At 44.9% G+C, this 14,640-nt stretch overlaps 1 protein-coding gene across 2 annotated transcripts; it reads left to right on the top strand.

Annotated features, from left to right (window-relative positions):
• The first annotated feature begins 47 nt into the window (after positions 1-47).
• AKR1A1 (aldo-keto reductase family 1 member A1) lies at positions 48-14,288 on the top strand. Of its 2 annotated transcripts, XM_015870141.2 has the most exons (10): positions 100-177; positions 2,006-2,116; positions 3,029-3,123; positions 6,928-7,047; positions 7,426-7,577; positions 8,697-8,892; positions 9,410-9,609; positions 10,515-10,587; positions 11,418-11,504; positions 13,742-14,288. In XM_015870141.2, exons 2-10 carry the CDS (start codon positions 2,032-2,034, stop codon positions 13,805-13,807), a joined length of 1,074 nt encoding a protein of 357 aa, XP_015725627.1. In that variant the 5' UTR covers positions 100-177; positions 2,006-2,031; the 3' UTR covers positions 13,808-14,288. The 2 variants fall into 2 exon arrangements, with proteins under 2 accessions (XP_015725628.1, XP_015725627.1); XM_015870142.2 differs by lacking the exon at positions 2,006-2,116 and having other exon boundaries at positions 48-177.
• The last annotated feature ends 352 nt before the right edge of the window (positions 14,289-14,640 follow it).

The raw sequence follows: 14,640 nt of genomic DNA on the forward strand, positions 1-14,640 counted from the left end.
GTTCGTGCCTTGTCCTGCCCTGCAGCAGGCACGGCTGTAGCACAGCAGAGCTGACCCGTGCCCTGTGTGCAGCCATCACACACACACACCGCTCTGTTCCCGTTGCGATCGCTGCCCGCTGGCGGCCGGAAGCGGAAGCGCAGAGCGGCGGCGTAGCCCGGTGGTTCGGCGGTGCGGGTGAGTGCGGTGCGGTGCCCCGGGCTGGATGCGGGGAGCCGGGCGGGGGCTCGTACCGGCACGGCGGGCACAGCGGGGCCGGGGGCGCTTTGCGGTTGTAGCGATGCACAGACGTGTGGCTGCTGCCGCAGTGCGCTCCTGTGTGTATCGTGCTGGCTGAAGGCTCGTCGCTTTGGGTCGGGGCGAGCTGTGACGGTGGGTGGGTGCATGTATGGCCGTAGTTTGCACGTCCCGTGTTACCGTGCATCCTCCTGGCCGGGCTGCACGCGTTGCTTTGAGTCATTGTGAGCTTTACTCTGTCGTGTCAGTGTGGGAATAGGAGATAGGTGATGTTGAGCCACGTCTCACTTGTACCAGCTGAACCTTCTTAGTTTTTTTTGCATTTACTTGTATTTTCTCCCTTCATAAAAGAGCCGTGCTGCCTTACAACGAGCAGACTGACGGCAGCTCATGGACACTTTGCATCTCCTCATTAGGGGAAGAATCTCAGTGCAAACTATTAACGAGTGTTTCCTTGCATTCTTCCCGAGTCCGCAGCCGTGCTCTCATTGCAGTGTTAATGTACAACGATATTACATGAAGCGAGATGGTTCCACAGCACACGCTGATGGTAGTTAGAAATTAAACACGTGCACCTTGTCTTCTGGGCGAAGTGCTGCTTTGAAGATGATTGCACAACGTGGCAATGTGGAGCACGTGCCTGGTGCTGTAGGGCAGCATGAATGCAAAAGCCCCCCAGGCCTTGGGTGCATTGCGTGATGTTAGAATCATGCAGGCAGCTTCATCCAGGTCAGGTGGACCCAGCTGTGCACAGCTGGCAACAACATGGCCCTGCAAATCTGCAGCACAGAAGGGAATGTTAGGATCCTATTCTGACCTTTCTACAGCCAAAATGGACGCACGCCGGCCATCTGATGAGTGCCTTTATGCCACCATTCGGATCTGAATGTATCTCAGTGCAGATCCAGACTCATTTGTCCAACTGTTCTGCACCAGAAGGTGTTGGGCCTTTACAGTTCCTTTAGGAAAGGCACTCAGACTCAGCAGAGTAGCATCTCAAATGCTATTTGTTGCAGTTAGCCCCATAAAGAAGGCAAATCCCTTCACCTGCTGGGCACCCTGCGTGGCACAGCATCGAGCAGCTGCCCATGACACATGCAATGTGCTGTGTAGGCCCATTGTGTTGGTCACTGGAGCTGTTATAGGATTCTCTTACAATAAACCTTGTACTGCCAGACAGAGTTTGGACACTGAGAAGATGCTCACATGAGAACTTCCTGCTCTGTTAGATAAAAGCAAGGACATGCAGGTGGCCTAACGACAGGTACCAAGTGGGAGCTGCCTGCACGCTGCTCTGTTCTGCTGAGCACGTCCTGCAGCTGTGAGATGTGTGCAGACATAAAGGCCATGCTGTGTGGGAGGGATGGTGCTGCTTGAGCCTGGAACTACTCAGGCTAACAGTGCTGGGATCTCTGTATCAAAAAATATGGCTTGAGAAGCTGAAAATGCAACCTTTCTGTGTGAGTGCATCCATCAGTAGGTGCTTATCTGTAGGAAAAAGATGGTAGCAGCATTATGGAGAAGGCAGAGCTGTTTCGGAGCAGTATTCTGTGTGTAGGCTTTACTCTGAAGATCTACATTTCCCTTGCATAGTCAGCCATTTAGGCAGCACTGTGTTCTTCCACTCTTGTTCTTGTCTGTGTGTTTTTAAGTAAATAACATTCCTGAGTTTGGACACGGCTGAGCTTGAGAAGCAACTTCCTCATCTTCTGCTGCAGTCAGCTGGCTGCCTTTGGAGCTCATCCTGAATGTGGTTTGTTTTTAACAGTTCGGCCAGAAAGATAGATTGGGAGGATGTTGGGACACAGTATAAAGGCTTCCTCTCTGATAAAAGCTATGAGCAGATTACTGTCTGCAGCAGCTATAACGACAGCAACAGGTAATGGAAGATCCTGCTGGGGCTGTATTGGATTTCACGTGGAAAATGCATGTGTGTCCTGGTGTTAAGCATGAGAGAAGCCCAAGCCCAAAGTGATGTTTATCTTGTGCTGTATTTCCACATTCTCCCTTTAGTAATAGAAGAATGCTGCTCCTCTGTGAATCTGTGATAAATCAGTATTACTATTACCTGCTGTGATAGCAATACTAGTTGTTCTATTGTCTGTCCTTGAACTGCATCTTAGGCAAGTTGAGTTCTTGTTGAATCACCAGCAGAGTCCACATGCAGATGGATCCACAGTATGGGAACAGGAGACCTTTCAGCTCTTTAAAAGATAACATCCCTTACCGCTTTAGCAAGGAGATGGAAAAGAACAGGACGACAAAGTCATTTTGGAGTTCAAAATGTACAAATACATAAAGACCTGCTGCTTTTTTGCACGTGCCTATTTGTATTGATATGTCCGAATCACGTCAAAGTATGCGTTTATCCCCAACTGCAGCAGGTATCAGAGCTTGGTTCCTCAGTCAGCCAGTAGGGAGTTGGTAAGAGAAAGACTTTGTGCAGAAGTCCTAAAGCCTTGCTTCCTTCTGTATCATCAGTGCTCACTGCTGATTTGGAAGGGAGAGATTGTATGTACTTACAGCTGTGCTCTGAGAAAGAGATAAAAGAATCAGAAGGAAGAGGAGGAGGAAGAGCCTTTCTTTCTAGTCTCTTTCATAGCTGTAAGGTTATAGATCTGCTTTGTACCACTAGAAGTTGTAAAACCTTGCTTCAGCTTTGTTCCAGTGTAATAACTAAAGCATTGTCAAGACCTGTGTGATTTTATTTATTTACCCTTGCATAGAAAAGGACATTTTATATAATCTACTGAATTGCTGCAAAAACTCAGTTTGCTCTTTTTTCTTGAAGCAAAAATGTCTGCAGGATGCGACTTCGTTGCACTCTACAATGGGCAGAAAATCCCTCTCATAGGACTGGGAACCTGGAAAAGTGAACCTGGCCAAGTAAGTGGGAAACAAACCACACATGAATATCATGTGCTCTCACCTACTATTTGCATTCTGTACATCTCTTTTGAAGATCCTGGATCCTCCACTTGCATGGCTTTAGTCACAGGTCTACAGAAGCATGACTGAGATGCATGTGAGAGGCTTTAAGACAACAGTAGCAGCAGTAGCAGATCCCTTAAGACTCATTAAAGCAGACCTCAGGCAGTGGTGCTCTGGGAGGTGAATCCAGAAAGACATCAATTAGTGCTGTAGTTATAATATGGTGCCTGACTCTAATCCTCAGGCTGCCAGTCTGACCAGGCAACCCTCTGCTTGATCCGGTGACTCAGTTGAATGGATTATTTTGGGAGACAGAAGCTCTAGTTGTTGTAATAAATCTTATTCCCATGGTCTGCCTGTGTTTAGCAGCAGAACTCAGAACTAGTTTGGGTCACCTTGCTTTCAGGCTGTGATGGTGTTATTAGAGAGCCACTCTTTCTAAATTCAATTAAATGGTAAATGGCAGACTTGGAAACAATTCTGTGTTTTATTGCTGACTGTCTGTGGGAATGTTTGCATGCTATAGATTGTGCCTCCTGTTGTAATACTTTCCCTTGTCTGTCTTTTCCTTTCTTTCTAATGTAGTTAAAAGATAAATTCCTGAGGGCAGACCTTGCCTTTCACAGCAGGTATATGAAGTGTCCAGCAGGAGTGTCTTCTTCTGTGGAGGATTTCTTAATTGGTATTCTTATTTTAATGCCTTTTGGACTTTGTGTACCACTGCATGTCAGTAAACATGTATCTTGCTTATACTTCCATGTTAGCTTTATGATGGTTACAGGAGCAAGTCAGGTGAAACTGTGCTTGTGACAGGAAAGTTCAGAAAGCCGCCTTGATATGACCCTTGTGCTATTCTTTCTTGCAAGCTGGAGCAGAAGGTGGGAAACAAGCTATAAAAACTCCATCTATTCAGAGTCACCTCCTTATTGGGTTTCCTGCCCAAACAATTCTCAGGACGGTGGTCCTGTTTGGAATGGAAGCTGTACTGACATGGAGCCCAAGGCAGTGTGAGAGCTCCGTCAGCTCGCTCAATGAGGACAAGGGTGAATGTTCAGCTCTGTCACATCAGCTGCCAGCTGCATTACATTTATTAGTAAGCAGGAACATAGTGGATGAATTTCTGGAGGCCCAAGATAGTTTTATGTGTGTTGTAGTAAAACAAATGCCTGAAACTAAACAAACAAAATATCAACGTGTTACTTCATGCACTAACTTGTCCTGAGGAAAGTGTGGTCTTATAGCCAAGAAAGATCCTGCCTGTGCATAATATAAGCCAATCTCAGGTAGATTTTGCCATCATTAGCAGCACTGCCAGCATCTGAATCCAGCAAGGATTAACTGCAAGTTACCATTTGTGTGGCGGTCTGAATTGCTTCCTTTACAGCAAACTATTTGGTCATGCTGCATCTATCACGTGGCCTGATGATCTGTTTTTACTTAAGCTGTCTGACTCAACCAATGGGAGAAAAATTAATTCAATAATTGCTCCTTCCACAGGCTGCACTAAAGCAAAGCTGGAAGGATCCTTTGGCTGTTGTTACCATACAACACAAAATACCCTGAGGCATTTGAATCTCTAATGCTGAGTCTTCCCCACCCCAGGAAATGCATGTACCTGCTTGAATGTAATGACAAGAATACAAAAACTTTCTCTTGAAACAAAGTGCTCTTCTTACACTTGCATCCTTCTGTTAAGAGTTATTTGCCTCAAAGTAGTTCTTATTTGTGCATCTTGCTCTTGATTATTTGCCTTTTGAGTGGATCGGGACCTCTCAGTCCATGTGGGAATGTCTGAGTAGGCTGAGAATAGTTTACACAAGTGAAAATTGTGCCCAGACCCAAAGCGTAGTTAAATGAGTGGTCCTGGCTTTTCAATGCTAGATGAAAACGCTGGTATTGAAATATGGCCTCTGCTTTTATAACTGTCCAGAGGCATCTGGAATGCCTTACCCTGCTTTTCTGCAAGTGGTGCCATAAAGTTTTTTATGGCAAATTTAGTTCCTGCTCGGATTTATAAAATAAAAAACAATATGTGATAGAGGAAATGAGAGATTAGTTCAGAAAAACCCCAAGCTGGTTTCCCTTTCCTTTCTGCTATGCTTTTAAATGTAAAAAAGGGGGGGGGGACACACCCCAAAATTAAACAGAGCGTGCTTCTCCCCCTTGACTTCCGCCTTAATGCTATGGATATTCAGCTTTAAAAGCCTTCAGTCTGTCGCAGGTGATTTCAGAGTTCTTGTGACCTCCACTTCCCTGTGACCTTCTGAGAAATGTCTTGTCAAAGTGAAAGAAGGACTGTAAATACCATCCTGCTAGAGAAAGGAAGAGCTGATTTCACTGCTGTAATAGAAGTGCTTTGTCATTCTGGCTAAGGGCAACTAGTTTAAGTTCCACTTTTCCTCTCAAAATGCCAAAGAATGTAGTCAGAATATCCTGTGTCTGCTTTTAATGCAGTTCTTGACAGGAAAAGCAAATGAAATGCACCAGCAGAAGAGAGATCTCTTTCACATTTCGTTCCTCCTTTTTTGGTAGCATCTGAAAGCAAGAGTCTTTACTTGGTGTTAATCATTTTGTTTGCTTTAAAACTGAAAATGCTGGTACTTGAGCTGAAAAAAAGCCACCAGGCTCTAGCCCTTGTTGACATGTTTTTAATATCTCTAACTAGATTAGGGCCCCATTGTATCAAACCTCAGACAAAGAGCAACTTAATCTCCTTCAGTCCCACGAGACAGGTCTGGGAAGAGCCCTGTATAGAAATCCCTGTGCAGAGGTGTGCACTGACTGTAGCAGTTAAGAACAGAGAATATGTGCACACTGACCACTGGGAGTTAAATGGAATGGATTTTACTGAATGCTCTGTCTATTTAAAGGGAGATGGGGACACGAGTAATTTCTTCATGCTTACACAATCAGTTATTTACATTTTTCATTGAAAACCTCTATTCAAAAGCCACTTACATATCCTGGAAGAGATGCCATTCTCTGTTTCCCTCTTTGGTTTCTAGCCTTGCTCCACATCTAATGCCAGCATGTGATTATATACAGTGTGCTTCATTAGAGCTTTCAGCAGGAGAAACACACACAAAGTGTGGTGCCTTTGTTCCAGCCATTCTGGTTATTGGCAGCACCTTCTTCATCACAAGTGTGTAAAGCAAAATGTGAAAGTGAGCATCAATAGATCCCTGCAGGCCATGGGTTAATAACCACAGTATAGTGAGTGCTGTTGCATAATCAGTGAGAACGAGACACAGAAGAAAAATGTGCCATAAAGTGGCCTTATCTTAGAAATTAAATAGTTGAACCAAACCCGAGCTCTGGAAGTTACGAAATTAGAAACCTGGCTTCCCTTTTACTAGGGGAGAGGTTGGACCTTTCAAGCTTGGCTGACATTGATTGATTGGCCAGTCAGTTCCACTCAGACTGCCTTGATGCATCTTCATTTGAAAATCGCTTCTTACAGCTCCTCTGACCTGTAACAAAAGTGTGCAACTATAGCTAAGAATGAATTTCCATTCTGTGCAGTGAGTTCTTCCATGCTCAGCCTGCATGCAGTCTGTTATCACGTTAATGCTTGCAGTGCCTGCTAGCACTTGGCTACAAAGGCTGGGCCGTAGGGCGCTCTTACTTTACTCTGCTTGGATCCTCCTGAGCTTGTGTAGCTCTGTACTTTGGCAGTGCTCCTCCTCAAGTCCTTAGCAATTCTGTTCAGTTGCGTTCCTTCCCACTGTCTGCATTTGACTAATCCCTTTGTGACTGCAGGTGAAAGAAACAGTGAAACATGCCCTAAGTGTGGGTTATCGCCACATCGATTGTGCAGCAGCTTACAGCAATGAAGCAGAGATCGGTGCTGCTTTCCAGGAATGCCTCGGGCCCAACAAGGTAAAAACACAAGAACCCCATGACTGTGTGTTGTATTGAAATTTACAGCTGTGACCTAAAAGAGCAGACTGTGAAGTTAATGTCTGTGACTTCTCCTTCTGGTCTGCCCCAGCTGTTTGTGATTAACCAGGGTAGGAATGAAAGGGCTTTTTCTCCACTGGAATCATCCTGGCTGTCAGGAGGCAGAATGATCACCTGGAATTCTTGCATGGAAGCTTAGAGAAAATGCCTTTAAAAGCTTTAATTCATACGTTCTGCGTGTTAACTGGTTTATTTATAAACTTAGATTATTTCCTTTATTCTAAAGCTATTTGGGGAATTGCTGCAGTCCCTTCTCAGCTCTCTCTGGTAAATTGCCCTCTCCTCCCTTTCTTAAAGGTTATTAAAAGGGAGGACCTGTTTGTAACATCAAAGCTGTGGAATACCAAGCACCACCCAGAAGATGTTGAGCCAGCACTAAGAAAAACACTGGCAGATTTGAAACTGGATTACCTGGATCTGTACCTGATGCACTGGCCCCATGCCTTTGAGTAAGTTCAGCCTGGGAAGGAAGCAGGATGCAGAAGCCCCAGTTTTATATTAGTGGTTGGTGTTATGTCCTAAGGAGCTTCTTTCTGAGCTGTGCCTTCCTTCCAGTATAAGCTGCCTGCAGGATGTTTTTATGGGAGGTTTACAGACCCCTCTCTACCTGAAACCAGTACATTCACTCATGTTTGATGCATTCATTCACAGAAACTGTTGTTCCTATCTAATTATTCATATCTGAGTTGGCTGTGAATTTGTTGTACTTATCTTTAAAATGAAAACAAAGTACTTTGTAAAGAAGACAGCACTTTTCACCGCTAGTCATTGACTGCTGAAACTGAGCACATGCAGAGTCATGGTGTCTGTATGAGAAGGAAATGAAAATGGCCCCGTGTCACTTGAACTGCAGCCATTCTAAGATTTGAGGAAATAGGGGAAATTAAATGCTAGTTGCGTGTATCCTACAGTCCTGCCAGAAGCAGTGGGCAGTGCTTTGTTTCCTTGTGGTCACAGAGACTGGGGGGTTTTGTTTTGGCTTTTTTTTCCTCTTTCTTTTCAGTAAAAAGAAGAGTAAAAATTCTCCTGCCCAGCTGTTTGCATTCACACTTCACTTACCAGGGGAAGCCCTGTCAGACTCAGAGCTTCAGCCTATTCTACACACTTTTTCCCCTTCTAGTCATATGAACTGGATTTTTCCAAGCACACAACATTACAACATGCAGGAAAGACACTCCAGTCCTAAATGTGTCCCTCATTACAACAGAATGAGGAAGTGTTTTCAAGCAGGGCTGGTCTGGAGGAAGAAATGCTGTTAAAAATTCCCCGTTTTGAAATAGGTTTGTTTTACAGTTGTTTGGACAAAAAACATTTAAACATTGATTCGATAATAACGTGGAACACAGATAATAATGTCTATTTAGGCGTTATTGTTTAAACCGATGCTGTGGTGGGAAATGTTGGCTGTCTTCATCATGGAATTAAAGAGAGAAATTTGCTTAGGTTCCAAACTACACATAAGCCTTGGTATTCTTGAGAGTGCTTTGAATCAAGTTTCTTTTAGTGAAGATCTAGTATAATAGAAATCACATGCTTTGTGCATTTATACTTTGCCTTTCACGCTGCAGACGAGGGGACAACCTCTTCCCAAAGAATCCTGATGGCACAATGCGTTACGATTACACCGACTACAAGGATACCTGGAAGGCTATGGAGAAGCTGGTGGAGAAAGGTCTTGTGAAAGCCATTGGGCTGTCAAACTTCAATAGTCGTCAGATTGATGATGTATTAAGTGTGGCCACTGTGAAACCAGCTGTGCTCCAGGTAAGATGAATAAAGGAGAGGAGTTGTACCACCCTGGTTTTCCATGGGAGTGAGGACAACCAGTGCTGCCTGTTTAGCACAAGGAGTGCAGCTTCTGATGTAGATGGTCCTTCCAGACAGGTGAATTAAATGGGAAGAAGGCCTGTATCCATGTTTGTGGCCATTTATGCCTATTTATCACCTCTTCTGCAGAGGAGTTTGTATCTTCCCTGTGAGGGTCAATTTAGTCTACAGGAAAAGAACAAAAAAAGATTGAGGGACTAACTTAAATCCCTCCTATAGAGAGCTCCCCTGCTTGTCAGATGATAAATCCAGCACTCCAAGGTTAAGCAATGTGTTTTACTACAATCTTAGGTTACTGTGCCATTTTCCATTTTCCTTGTACTTACAGCTTCATCAGGTTTTTCAGAACCTGCAGTGACCTCTTGTGATGCTCTCGATTCTGCTGAGCTTTTCACCCCGTTTCTTTAGAGCTTTGTGTTGACAATTTTCCGTTCTTTGTGGCTCATTTTAATAGGTGGAATGTCATCCTTACCTAGCCCAGAACGAGCTGATCGCTCACTGCCAGAAACGAGGGCTGGTTGTTACTGCCTACAGTCCCCTCGGTTCTCCTGATCGCATGTGGAAACACCCAGACGAGCCCGTGCTTCTAGAGGAACCTGGGATCAAAAAACTGGCAGAGAAATACAAGAAGTCACCTGCACAGATCATCCTCAGGTACAGAACATTGGAGAGATGGTGGCATCTGGGACCTGGCCTTAAATAAAGCAGAATACAAAAGCTCAAAGGCGTCTGCTTTAGGATATGTGTTTTTTCCCTGTGAAGTGGGGAGTTAGAAAGTGCCAAAAGCAAACTCAGCTGCTGTTTGTTTTACATTTGCATGTGTGCAGCTGCTTGAACCTTACAGCCCTGCTACTGCATTTAAGGGAGCTCTAAGCAAGAGAGATTGTGGAAGGGCCTTACCTTCCTTCACAGTGAAGAACTGTTTGCTGCTTTGTGCTCAAGGAGCAGAAGCTGTACTGGGAAACAAGGTGGTTGAGTGGTATCCAGAATGTGGTGAACACTTTGTCAGGTAGCATTGGGTTTCCATCCTCATTCTTTTGTTTGGCTTTATATCTGAGCGGTGTCCGGAATGTGGTGGATGTGACTTTGTCAAATAGCATTGGGTTTCCATCCTCATTCTTTTGTTTGGCTTTATATCTAGCACAGTCTTGGGCAGCAGCAGGTTACCCTGCCAGCTGAACATGTTGAAGGCTTTGTTCTCAAGTCACCAGACAAGCACTTGGGGTTTTTGTGGTTTTTTTATTGTATTTTTGGTGGTCATGTTAGAACTGATGTAAAACTGTTACATGCATTTTTTCCTGTTTCCTGGGTGTGTGGCTCAACACCTGAAAATTGTTTGCTTGTTCAAAGGAATGGACATCTTCCTTTCATCACTTAGTCCGGTGGTCACTGTTCTGCTACATCCTAATACACTACAGTGCTGTGTTGGTCTTCTTCGGGGTATTCTGTTTGCAGAAAACATAAATGGCATCTCTGCTGCCACTGATCATTGTTAAACCAAAATACACGTCAGGATTCTTGGGCAGCACGCACACAAAATCTCTCTTCCCTCCCAACAGATGGCAAGTGCAGCGTAAAGTGGTCGCTATTCCCAAGAGCGTCACTCCTGCTCGCATTCTGCAGAACCTCCAGGTAAACTCATCTGAATCACCTCCTGTTGCCTGCTTGTTTCTAAGCTTGTTTCTGCTACTGTTACATTAAAACTAAGTCTGAGATGCGATATGCTGCTAGAAACTGCAGAAAACTCCAACGAACGCTGCAGTTAGTCAAGGTTTAGACCTGAGTGGGAACAGAGCTCCTGTTCAGGAGGGAGCATTCAGAAGAACAGCCCCACTGTGGTTCATGTTTGTGGTAGAGAGCTCTGCAGTATGAGCGATGGCTTAGAATGGCAAGGCTACCAATACTTCCATTTTTAAGCTTTTGTTTCAGTGTTTCTGGTAACGTTTATTTACTTGCAACTATATAAACCAAGCACAAAGTAACGCTGTCAAAAGCCAGGGTTTTACAGGTGCAAAACTTCCATTGTTCAGAGCTGTGTGTAAATTCCTTCTGCTTGAAGCCAAAGTCAAAGCCTCTTAAGACACTGGGAACCTAACAGCTGTCAGTACTTTTACTTGGGCTTTAACACGAGGATCTTGCAGCTCTAATATGGCCCGTCGGTTTTATGCTTTGAAAATGAAAAAAGAAATATTATGCAACTGCAGCTTAACTGACTGTGTGTCTGTTGTCTCTATGGTTTCTCACTGCCACCTGAAATGAAATGCTGAAGTAGTTCAATGCGTGGGGTCACTGCTGCTGATACCTTCTGGGTTGCCGAGGAGTGGAATTTCACACTGCAGAAATTCATGACCCATGGGGATGTTTGTGACTTCTAAAGGAAACAAAACCAAGAGGCAGAATTCAACAGAATTCAATGTGAAAAGTTATGGTTACAGAACTAAGCTTCTTGCTTTTGTTCTTAGGTATTTGATTTCAGTCTCACAGAAGAGGAGTTGAGCCACATTGGAAACCTGAATAAAAACTGGCGTTACATCGTGCCAATGCTCACGGTAAATTCCTCCCATTTCTGACAGCTCTGGCTATGTGCATTTGGCCGCAGTGCGGGTCTTCTGTAGTTTTCAATATCTGGTCAGAACTATGCAGTGGTTGGAGCACCACCTCTCCTTAGGGAGTCTAAGCTGAAATAACTTTTCAGAAGAAAAGCTTCTGAGAGCTTTCAGGGCCGTGCTTTTAACTGCAGGGCAACTTCAGCGTGTGTGGAAATATCAATTCCCACATCCCTGCCATCAAAATTCTCCTTTGCTTATGGGTTGGGAGTGTGTACCAAACTGCCAGCTTAGCTGCTCATGTGTGAATGTGGTAGCGACAAACACACCTGCTGCTCACAGGATGTTTCTTTCAAGTGTTTTCCTACTTGTGCTGCAAACAAAGTTGTTTTGGTAACAGAAACATTGCCTGGCTCAGACAATGCATGTGCTTTTGTTACCTGGGAGATGTGATCAGATCAGTGACACACAGAGAAGAGATGAAATGCAGTTCAAAGTGCTACCCCATCCAGCTAGATAAAGGTGTGAGTATGAAGTGGCTGGGCTTCAAAGGTATTGCCATGCTGTTGGATAATAAGACAGGAAGAAGTGAGATGAGAAGTAAAACGTTAGGCTATAGCTGTAAGATCTCAAGCGGAACCTTTTGTCTCCAGCCCATCCCTTCCAGTCGTATCAGAAAGAATTCTCATCATCTGTGAATTAAAATGCCTGTCTAACCTCTCATGCCTGTCTCCTTTATGAATCTAATTTATAGTGTCTGGATTTCAAAGCGTGATGTGGCAGTGTCACAACTGATGAGACAGTTTTCCCTTGCTTTACCTTGCTGGTACATAACCACAGGGTTTCATAGCTGTGCCACTCCTCTTCACCTTATTGTTTTGCTCTAAGTCTGATGTGAATCTCTTACAGGCAGTTTAAGACGTTTGACGTTTTAACAGATCATTATCTGGATAGAGGCTGGAAATGGTTTAGCCATAGCTGGATGTATCAGCCTGACATCCAAACATTTGGAAACACAGGCTGAGAAATATACACGAGCAAAACTGAATGACTAGCGAGCCAGGACAGGAGGAGAGGTGGTGGCATACAGACAACGTGTCCTTTTCTGATAGCTACTGTTGATCTATAGTGTCTTTGCTGCTGATTTACTCCTCTTTGTCCTTCAGACTCCTGGGGTAGTCAGGAAACAGCTGTGTACAACGTTGCTTCTGCCAGCTGCTGTTTTGACATGCTGCTAACAAATATAGATACCTGCAGAGCTGAGTAGGGAAAACATGCCGGGGAAAGAAACGGGGCAGGAGGACGTGGGAGAGGGAGGAGATGGGAATTCTAGGACCTTGCAGTTGTTGGCTCTCAGAAGTGTATGAGAAAACATGAAGATAGTTTTGTCCATAGTTTTAAGTATTGCCTTAAACAGACAGTTTTATTTCACCTTAATTTTACTTTAAACCGAGCACCAGACAAATATTAAACCGTACCATCCTAGTTCTGTGCTCTCGAGTGCCCCCAAGTGACTGTTTATACCCTGGTTCTTGTAAACGAGGGGTTCCAGTCGCTTTGAAAGGTGGGATTTAATCTGAAAGCTCAGAGAGAGACTTGCTAGAGGATACTTGATCTGAAAGTACCTGTGATTGCCTCTGCCCCCATAACATTGAGTGATATCTGGCATCACAGCTGTAAAAAATCAATCACGTGTCTAACAAGACTTCTAACTTAGTATACTTAGTATATAGTGAGTATACTTAGTGCTTAGTATAAGTTTTAACTGAATGATGCTACTCACCTGTGGAGATGCATCTCCTTGCTGATGCTGCACATAAATTTTCTCAAACGTTACAAATTAGGAGCAAGGCTTTACCCCAACTCCTAGTAAATGGGGATTTTGCAGTGGACTTAATGCACCCTGGAATGCAGTTTGTGTGTGAGCTGAGACTTCTGTGTGACTGTGTGCACAGAGCAGCATTTATTCCATGATGGCTACAAGGCAAAATGCTTAACTAGTCCTTATTTGCTTCTTCAGTCCTGAGAAGCTGGAAGGAAGATTCTTGCTGTAGGCTACAAACAGTATTTCTTTGTAGGAGCGCTAAGAGGACTTAGGAGTACAGGGAACAACTCTTGGTTAAGCTCAAGAGCTCCCAGATGTTTGAGATATGAAGATTTACCAGTTGAAACCATTAGAATTTGAGAGAGAGAAAGAGTGGATCTTTATCTTTCTGACACGTGTCTGCTTTACTTCACAGGTGGATGGAAAACCAGTACCGAGAGATGCCGGACACCCCCATTATCCCTTCAATGATCCCTATTAACTACTGGAAAAGGAGGTGTTAGAGTAACATGCTCCTCTATATACTTTTCCTACACAGTAATTAGTGCCATAATTTGTCAAACCACCAGCCCCATCAATACAAAACCTCCCTTCCCGAGTCGGTTCTCTTGCAACGTGCTACATTTGATTGACCTTCTTTCTGGAGATCCTGTCGCTTCCATGTCATTGTTTGTGGGATTTAAACTCTCTCCTCTTTTTCCTTCTGGTTTGTCTGTTGATTTGAGGAGAATAACGCGTGCCCTGGAGCCGGCCTTCGGGGCAGCCATTACCTGCATGGGTAGCTCCAGCTCCACCCTTCCTCTCACAACAGCCCCAATAACTTTATATCGATCCTTACAGAAACCCACCCTACCTTTCCCACAGCGCTGTCCTGTCTCTGCACCGACGTCTGCGCTGAGTTGTTGGGGTTCGTTCCTGCCTGTACGGTTATAAAGAGAAATAAAGTGTCAGAGGAGCCCGTAGTGTCAGCGTGTGCCTGGACGGACATGAGCAGGGTCTATATCTGCGTTCCCACCTGCCCTATTGCTGTGTGCAGGGCTGTTGTGCTGTGTGCTGTGCTGTGTACAGGGATTTGCTGTGCTGTGTACAGGGCTGTTGTGCCGCCGTTCTGTGGTGGCCGCTCTCTCCCTCACAGCCTGCATTTCCCATCATGCCTTGCGGCGCTGCCCGCAGCGCCATTTCCCGCCGGATCGTTACTTCCGGTCTCTCCCCCCCTCCGCACTACACTTCCCAGCGCGCCGCGCGGCCTGGCGGCGGCGACTCACTCCTGAGACTACAGTTCCCAGCAGCCCCCGCGCGGCGGCGCCTTAAGAG

This window comes from Coturnix japonica, chromosome 8 (assembly GCF_001577835.2).
Source record: "Coturnix japonica isolate 7356 chromosome 8, Coturnix japonica 2.1, whole genome shotgun sequence".
Lineage (NCBI taxonomy): Eukaryota > Metazoa > Chordata > Aves > Galliformes > Phasianidae > Coturnix > Coturnix japonica.

What these genes read in the sequence shown, in the direction of transcription:
- AKR1A1 (XM_015870141.2), top strand. Translation starts at nt 2,032, where the DNA reads ATGTTGGGACACAGTATAAAGGCTTCCTCTCTGATAAAAGCTATGAGC. An exon ending in AGCTATAACGACAGCAACAG is followed by an intron (nt 2,117 to 3,028) that starts GTAATGGAAGAT and finishes TTTTTCTTGAAG; the next exon opens with CAAAAATGTCTGCAGGATGC. An exon ending in AATGCCTCGGGCCCAACAAG is followed by an intron (nt 7,048 to 7,425) that starts GTAAAAACACAA and finishes CCTTTCTTAAAG; the next exon opens with GTTATTAAAAGGGAGGACCT.